General features: G+C 41.5%; 1 protein-coding gene across 1 annotated transcript; it reads left to right on the forward strand.

Moving 5' to 3' along the window:
* Nucleotides 1-3,418: 3,418 nt before the first annotated feature.
* Nucleotides 3,419-4,310, forward strand: LOC128739568 (ionotropic receptor 75a-like). Its single transcript, XM_053835061.1, has 3 exons — nt 3,419-3,688; nt 3,752-3,905; nt 3,961-4,310. The coding sequence occupies exons 1-3, from the start codon at nt 3,419-3,421 to the stop codon at nt 4,308-4,310; spliced, it is 774 nt and encodes a 257-aa protein (XP_053691036.1).
* The last annotated feature ends 5,174 nt before the right edge of the window (nt 4,311-9,484 follow it).

The following is a 9,484-nucleotide window of genomic DNA, read 5'->3' on the forward strand; positions in this document are numbered from 1 at the left end:
ACCACTCGAATCCGCAAATCTGTTCGGCAAAAATAACATCTACTTTTTTAAGCGAATGGTTTAATCCCGACCACAGTCTAACGGCAAGTAACCGCAGTTAGTATCTTGTTCAACCCCGAGACCCTTGAAACGCAAACCACTAACCGACTCCAGGCATATGTATGTCTAATGTGTTTCACGTAGAAAGGAGGTAGCTGTCAAGGAGGGTGAATTCAATTGGCTGTGGCTGTATGTAGATCTGACGGACAACGTTCCAGATCATGTGAAAGCCATTTCGCCTTGGATTATCGTTGAAGAGAAACTACGCTTCCGGTACATAGTGTTTATAGTCAGTATGTTACATCGTACGGCATAGTAGGTATATTGCTTGTCGGAAGGAGGTAGAAATTCAATAAGTAGTTACAGGAGTGCGAAATTCCCACAGCTGCACCCTGTTCCGTGCCTTTTTTTTCTTCCAAGGATCACATATGCCATAGGTTTGAAGAACGACCGTTGAGAAATTGAATGGAAGTGCATTGAAAATAGGGATGGTTACTAGCGAGGCATTTCTGGTTGTAAGAACAGGCTTGTCATAGGTGGCATGTGGCATAGATCTAAGTCTAAGTAGATACCGGGTTCCGTTGCATGTGTGATTATTTATGATTTCACTGAATACTCATCAACTTTTGAATTTGGAAATCTAAATGTAGCACAGAGTATAAATCATAGAGAGGTTGGATGACATTTGATATTTTATGTTAATCTTTCTCTAAGACAGTTATTAACTTAGTTATTTTAGAGAAAAACAGCTTAAAATTAGCATTTAAATTTTGTGTAACAATTTTTGTCAAAGAAGTAATAGTTTTATATCCCGTAAGTGATTTACTGAATACCCTATTGAAATTGCGAAAAAGGTAATTATAACTATTACGGTAGCTGTTGTGTTTGAGAGTGGTTAACCTGCCGGTGGTATTTGCTCTCTAACCATCATACCGGTTACTATTAGAGTCTTATGTAGTGAAAATTCAAGAACACAGTAGGTACATGTACTTCGCCAAAGCAAAGCACGGACGTACGTGCAGCCTATCTTGATTGTTGATTGGAATTAAAACGCCTCTGCATTATTCTCTTTCGCAGTACGGAGTAGGACGAAGTTGTTGATACAAATTAATTGAAAAGTTTCCAAAACCACACCCGATGGATGCGGAACTAGAAATAATAGTCAGTGCGATATGTGGAACGGTGATTTCGGTGAATAGCATGTTTGTTCATCAGCATACTTGCGTGGCGAACTATAGAACGAAATTATATTAAAATTGTTTCATCTAAATCACCTGCGCTTGAGTATTTGGACTGCATTAGAGGAGCGTTGAAGTATTTTTGAGAGTATTTTTGTGGGAAAAATTGGTCGCTTACAGACCGGCACTATTATCCATAAAACTGAGAGGTTCAGGTTTTGATAGGTGTCAAGCTTATGATAGATTCCAAAAATATATCAAAGATCAGCTCTATTGGTTAATGATCTGCTGAGAAATCGCAGCACAAACAACGCGAATTTGAACAGTTAGATTGAGGTACAATGCGTCTCCACTGTGTATTAATAGATGGAGGCGCATGATGGACTGTGGACCTTCTCAAATGCCCGTTCACTAATTCACACGACGCTGGTCCAAAACCTAATTATCTTCTTTTTAGCGACCATTCAATAGACAATGGTGAAAGCACAACTGTTGATATGTTCAATTTTGGCTTGGAAATTATTATTTAAAATTGCTATTTATTTCTGTTTTTCAACAAGACTTTTTTCAAACGGCTTTTGTGCGAATATAAATGATGTGCTTCAACGACGAAGAATGTTGAAGAAAAAGAGTAATCAGGACCGATACTTATTTTACAAGGAAACAGATAATCGGTACTTAGTGCACAAATAACACATCAAAATTTAGACATCAATCATGTAATACACCTGTCCAAATGGATGATATTTAAATTAGCATAACAGTGGCTATTTAAGTGCGATGTTTGTGGTTTTGTGCCATTCGTTCTGCTTGTCTGGTTTGTCTGAATTAAAGGTTCCGCTGAACGATGGTTCTTCCTATCAATCTTGCGTGTGTTCTATTTTTATTCTGCTTTAGCACCGGTGCCTTTATGAATCCACAGCTGTTGCAGGAGTTTTTCACACAGCGGCTCCTGAAATCGATTACCGTGTTCCACTGTGCAAGCGATGGTGAAGGTTAGTGGACTTTACATAATAACTTTTGTATTTGTTTAGGCGTACGAAAATTTAACGTTGAATTTTATTCATTAGATATCCGAACCACCATCGATTACTTGGTGCATAATTACAACGGAATGATTCAAATAGTCAATATAAAACAAAATGATAAAATGTTGGACTATGCTCACATCATGCGATCACACTCTACGGACCTGGGAGTAACCATTGACGTGGATTGTGAGCAAGCAAACGATCTTTTCGAGATAATGTCTACACACCACTTCTTCAATGCCTCTTATGAATGGCTACTATTCGGAGGGATCTCAATTACGAGAAATCTTCTTAGCCGGCAAAATTTGAACATCGACTCACGAGTAACGTTGGCTACTTTCAATGATCAAGGAAACGGAACATTTGATTTGTATGAGATGTACAATACATTTTACAGCAAAGGAGGTAAATTCCATATGAACGTGATTGGACAGTGGGATGCACTCACAGGATTTAACTTGACATGGATTCCAAGTGAGTATAAAAGAAGGTGCGATTTTGAAGGAATTGCGTTGAACGTTATTTTCACGGTAAGTTTGCCATTCCTGAAGTAGGATTACTGATATCATAATAAATTCAAACAACTACAAATAGGATTTGAAAGTGAAACACAACGAAACAATCTTGCAACGCTTAGACAGCGATAAACCAATTACTAGTTACGCTTTGTTTCGCTTCGGCTATAAATATGTCAACATGATTAAACAGAAGCATAACTTTAGGTAGGATAAAACCTGTACTGTTTTGGCATTTTCCTAAGTTTTGTAACTTTTATATTAGCACCCACTTCGTTCAAGTGCCATCATGGGGAGTCGAGAGTATCAAACAAGGCACTAGCGTGGGAGTTATCGGACAGCTCAAGGAAAAGCATGTTGATCTGGCGGTGAATTTGTTCTACATATTTCAGGACCGTATTCCTTACATAGATTGTTCGGTCATTGTTGGAATGCACGAGTAAGACTTGTGTTTTAAATTTTTTAGGCCGTTTAAGTTCAAAAAAATTTCTGCTCCAGTATTAAAATAGTTTTCAGACATCCCAAACGAGCTGTTGGACAAAACGCCTTTCTGGAGCCATTTGACACCAATTTGTGGTACGCACTTTTAGCAACAGGAGTTTTATCGTCGGTACTACTCGGAGTAGCTTTCAGACTGGAACGAAAAATACTGCGGATGACCGTGAGCGCCAATGAGTATTTTCTTACAATTTTGGGATTTCTTTGCCAGCAGGGATACGATGGTCGAACGTCAACACTAACTACGAAAGCTGTGGCATTGATAGTGCTGGTGTTCTCATCGCTTATGTATCAGTTTTATGGAACATTTATTATCGGATCATTGCTGACTCCTCCACCGAAAAATTTGAAAACGATTCGTCAGCTTATCGATAGTAACTTTCAGGTCACGATGGAAAATTTGTTCTACAACTGGGATTTCTTTAATGTAATTACCGGCTTGTACAACAAGCTATGCCTATGATGTCAATTAAAAACCTGTTCTTTTTAGAGAACCAAAGATCCTGCTGCCATCGAATTGTTCAATAAGAAGATACTTAAATCGGTAGCGAAACCAACGAACGTAAGTCACGGTATTGTGCTGATCCGCAAGGGAGGATACGCCGTCCAATGTGACATTGGATATACGTATCCCATTTTGAAAAGTTTGTGATGTTAGTTTCCGGCAAAGTATCTCTATTTAAAAAGAAATCTTTTCAGGCACCTTCACGGACGATGAGATTTGCGATCTGCAGGATATTCCAATTTCTCCTCTCAGACCGTTGCACCTACCTTTGCAAAAAGGTTCTCCATTGAAACAGTATTTTCGAGTCACGTTGCGAAAGTTGATCGAAAGTGGATCCGGAGGTTACTACTATCGGGAATATTTCAGTTCGAAGCCACCGTGTCCGAAAAGTGACCTCGAAACGACGCAGATTGATGTGTATCAAGTTATCAGTATTTTTTATTTTCTGGCGTTGGGTTTTCTGCTGAGTGTGGTGATACTGATAATTGAGAGAATCTATTATCGTTATCGTATCGCCCCAACTGTATGGGAATATACAAATTGAACTTAATTCATACTAAATTCATGAACAATAATTAATAATTTAAAAATTAAATTTCAAATTTCAATTCTCATTGAAAATAATTCATTTTCCATGTGTCAACAATTCCTCTCCACTGTACTCGGTCTTGGGTTGCTCGTCGTTGAGCGTCTCGACACCCTCAAATCGGTTTTAATCTGATCGAGGTATCCAGCACGTTGGATTCTTCTATTGCTGGTGCCGGCGGGTTTCTTGAACGGATTTCATTGAACAGTTATCCGACATCCTTTCGCCAGGTGTACGATGGGAATCTCTTCAAGTAGTGCCGGCAACTCGAGGGTTACTCTCTGCTATCCGTTTGTAGTACGCCAAAAATAGTCCGCAATACCTTTCGTTCAAGTACGGCAAGTGCACGTATGTCTTTCGTAAGCAAAAGGTACTGAAGGCTAGGAGTTAGCTACTTTTGCTGATCGTTCCTCTCGTTTCGATACCGATTTTGAATAACACACAGGACAGTCCATCCTCTTGTCGCAACCCTCTGCACGATTCGAAAGGGTTCGAAACACGCACGTAGCAAATAATTTACTCCACGGTAGCATTGATCAGTCGCGTTAGTTTGTCTGTAATACGTTTTCGTGCATTATCTTAGCATTATACATAGCTGTTCATGCTCGACTGTATCGTATGCTGCCCTGAAATCCACGAAAATATAACGCGTGGGCACGTTGTACTTCCGACATTATTGGAAGATTTGTTGGGGTAAAAGTTGATCCGTAGTAGCACGGTAGCACAGTAACATGAAATGTCTTGCTATTGGGGATAGATACTTACTTATCCTAGAGAAATGTCCTTTAGGATTTCCCCTGCATAATAATGTTCAGTCAAAAAAATCAGTCCATGGCAATCCGTCTCCAATTTCTCAAATGTCCCACACTTTCCAGGTCTTGCTCCACTTGCTCGAACCATCTAAACAGCACGCTGCGCACCTCTTTGCATTTGGTTCCAACCGGATTCGAGACGAAAACCATTTTTGAGGAGTTGTTCGCCGAACAACTTCATCCTTCTCCTCCATACACCGGTCTTACATACATCGCCAAAGATGGTCCTACTCGTCCCCGTCGACTACTACACTATTGCCTATGCGAGCTCGATCGTGCTTGGTCCGTCCTGCGAACAGAACAGGTACTTGGTTTCAGTTATATTTATCACTAAACCAATCTTCACTGCTTTACGTTTCAGTTTGGTATACTGCTCAGCAATCGTCTAGAATGTCCTTCCGACAATGTCCACGTCGTCAGCAAAACAGATAAATTGGTTAGATTTATTGAAGATCGTGCGTCGCATGTTAAAACTCGCACGTTTCATAATATCTTCTAGCACGAGGTTGAACAAGAGACAGGAAATACTATCGCCTTGTCGAAGTCCTCTGCGTGTTTCAAAGGGGCTCGAAATCCTCACACAGCATTGTACACCATCCATCGTGTCCTTAATCAGTCTTGTCAGCTTCCCGGGAAAGCCGTAGCTCCATAACTTTTCACGGTCGATAGAATCGTAGGTGTAGGTGGCCTTGAAATCTATGAATTGGTGGTGCGTAGGGACTTTGTAGTCGTATCAGGAGCATGCTGCCGCAGTACAAAGATTTGATCCGTTGTCGATCGCCCGTCTACAAAACCGGTTTGACAGCGGCGCTGCGGCGATAGACGGCGAAAGATGATTCGAGAAAGCACTTTATAGGCGGCGTTGAGAATAGTGATCGCTTGTCTTATTTCGAGATACAATCGGGCGTGCCCCAAGGTGGCCACCTAGGGCCTTTGATATTTGTACTTTTCGTTAATGAGCTAGGCAGCCCTTTAAGCGCATCTATGCTGATATACGCCGATGACTTGAAGCTATTCCGCGAAATTAAAATCAGACTTGACTGCTGTACTCCTCAAAGCGATACTGATTCTCTTTCACGATGGTGTAATCTAAATGGAATGTAAGGCAATGTAACGAAATGTTGCGTCATATCCCTTCGCGGTCTACGTGAACCCCTGCGAAACGAATACTCTATCGGGCAGAGCCATATACGTCGAGTGCAGACCATAAAGAACTTGCACGTTACTATTACTATTACTATTCCAAAACCAGATTCAATGAACACATTTCAACGATCCCTGCTAAGGCCTTCGCAATACTTGGAGATTCTTAAAAAGAAACCCAAAAGCATTTCAGGATATATACGCTCTTAAATCGTTATATTGAGCACTTGTCCGTAGCATTCTGGAGTACGCAGTTTTTGCGTGGGCACCATATTATGCTGTACATGTCAACAGGATAGAGGCCATCCGAAAGAATTTTTTGAGTAATGCTCTACGTCTTCTTCCCTGGAACTTTGCAGCAAATCTACCAGCCAACGAGGAACGTTGCAAAGTTATTGATTTGCATTTATTAGCTGCCAGAAGAAATTCACTGCAAAGGCTTTTTGTCTTCGGATTGCTGAGTGGAGATGTCGATTACAGCTCTCTCTTAAACCAGATAGACATTCATGTTCTCAGAAGGCAGGTCTGAAATCGTATCCTACTGTGGTAGCCCTCCCATCCCATCCCACAAACTACCGGTATAACGAACCTTGGGCCTTGTGCTGCCGTGTTTTCAATGAAGTTGGTGAAGCCTATGATTTTGAAATAAGTAAGCCTGTTTATAGACGTAGAATCCAATCACTAGATTGCTAAATTTTCTGTCCAACTATGTTGAAAATGTAATAAATAAATTAAATAGTTCTCACATTCCAATTTGTCGCCCTTCTTCGATATTGGGCATATTACTCCTCAATTCCACTCCTCCGGTAGCTGTTCTGTTTCCTAGGTCCTGATCAGGGCTTCGACCGATCCTTTTTTTCTACCGCAGTCCCACCAACGCGCATTCAAGTTCACACCGTCCGTTTAGTGATGGAATACGAACGCTATGCATAACACAACTGGCAGTTTGCTCAGTCAAACGCCGATAGCACGCAGTAGTATGAACGCATTCTAACGTTTTTTAACATTTTCGTTTCGATCAAGTTGCCTTTACCGTTTGGAGCAGCGAATGACTGCAAAACAGTCAAATGACTGGCAGTCACCACGCTTACGAAAAGCAACCGCACAATCGTATGATTCAATACTACAAAAAAACAACCACTACATGTGCATGGAAGAAGTCGGTCGGACTCCGCCCAATACAAACGAATATTTTGCTTGCGTCGGACCGACGTCCGGGTGACAAACTATTACTGTGAGCAGCCGATTTGGAGACAAAAAGAGAAACGAAAAAATACGTCACCGTATGCTTCCAGTCAGTTCGCAGTTTATATTCTCAAAGCGCAAAGCAAAACGGGAGATTGACTGTTTGCTTCTGCAGAGATGCCGCATGAATTGTAAGACGGCAGCAGCGCAAGCGGCAAATTGACTGAATTCAAAAAACAGTCAAATGATCGTTCAAAAAGCGGAGTTTGAATGCGGAAAGTTCGCATTCACGGCAGTCACATTCAACTTGCGATCCCTTTTCAAGCCCTGGTCCTGATTACCAGCCGGTGCAGATAAGTAGCCAACCTATTCGGAACCATCTTGATAAGCTCCACTGCGACGCCTTCTTTGCCAATTGCCTTGTTGTTCTTGAGCTGCTTGAAGGCTTCGATCACTGCACCATCAACCGCCGTATTGATGTAGTCATTACCACTGCTGCCAATAATAACCATTCAAGTGCTCATTGTAGCGATCTAGACAAGATCCCTCCGTCTTTATCTCGAGATGTTTCGGTACGAAGCCTTTGCGGGATACGTACAGTTTCTTGTAGAATTGCGAGCGATACAGCTGTTCCATGTCCTCGCACTCTTCGTTTCTGCCTTCGTTTCTGTCTATATCGTTCCATGTTTTGACGGGTTTCCTGCTGCAGCAACGACGCCCGCGCTGCATCCTTCTAATCTAACATCCTCTGGTATTCTTCGTCGAACCAGTCGTTACATCCACTCCTCTCAGCGAATCCGATGGCACCTTTCACTGTGCCGTTGATGTCTGCTTCAATGTTATCCCAGCAGTCCTCGGGAAGGCCTTCGTTCCCAAGCAACCAAAAGTTCGGATTTCACTTAAGAAACGAACTCGGAAATTCATATTTGGTTCAAGTTTAGTTCCGCAGGACTTTCTTGCTGAACAACATGATACTACATTTCCAAACCGAGCTTGATTCCTAATAAAGTTCGGTTAAAATTTGTAGCATCTTAAAGGTAAATCATGCGACTTGAAAGTTCAGCATGCGACTTGAAAGTTCAATATGCGACTTGAAAGTTTAACATACGATTTGAAAGTTTGAAATTGAAGCGAAACTTCGACGCAGACACTGAAACGGCGTTTTGATTGAATAGTGAAATTTATACTCCGGTATTAAAACAAAAAATGGATTTTTCTAAAACAATAAAAAGAAATGGTTTGTTCTATGCTTGCGGTAAAGCGAGTGGTGGTTGCATTGGTATGGGTTGTGGCTTCAACGGTGCGGTGGGTAAGGCCAAGGTAAAGGCAGACCTACACTATCCAGAACCAGCATGTTTTGAAAGCTCACAGGATTCTGGTTAACGTTTTTCTTGCGTTGGCTAGTCGCGCATCTGATGAGGACCCGCTGGATAGTTCCTCACATAAGCCCATCGCCTCATCGTATAGCACCGGATGCCATTCCGCTTAATGGTACATTTATATTTTAGCCATGCTTTTTTGGGGGTGATGTTGACATCCCGAAGCATTTTTTTCACATCTTGAACTCGCTGTGAATTGGGCCACAGCATAATGTTTCCGGATTTGGAGCTTCAGATTCATTTTTCTGGCACCGCCGAAAGCTCATTGTGGCCCCTTGCGTTCGTAGTCTGGACTACGGCAAACGGCACATCTGTAATCAATTAAGCTGTAATTAATTTTGCGTCAGTCAGTGCGTCAGTTCTGTTTGGAAGTTGCTTAGCATTCCTACTTAAAACTTGAAAGTACGGCTAGTTGCCTAAAAATTAAGCTGAATAGAATTCTATTCATGATAATTTGGGAAGCTGATTAAGCTAATAAATCCACTTTTATCGGAACTTTTGGTTGGTTGGGTTTAGCTGTCCCTCACCGGGCAGCGCAGTCTCAAAGCATTGCGCGTATTTAGTCGCAACGTCTTGAGTTGTTCCAGATTGTACCGAATGTTGGTAGCAACGA

This window comes from Sabethes cyaneus, chromosome 3, assembly GCF_943734655.1.
Source record: "Sabethes cyaneus chromosome 3, idSabCyanKW18_F2, whole genome shotgun sequence".
Lineage (NCBI taxonomy): Eukaryota > Metazoa > Arthropoda > Insecta > Diptera > Culicidae > Sabethes > Sabethes cyaneus.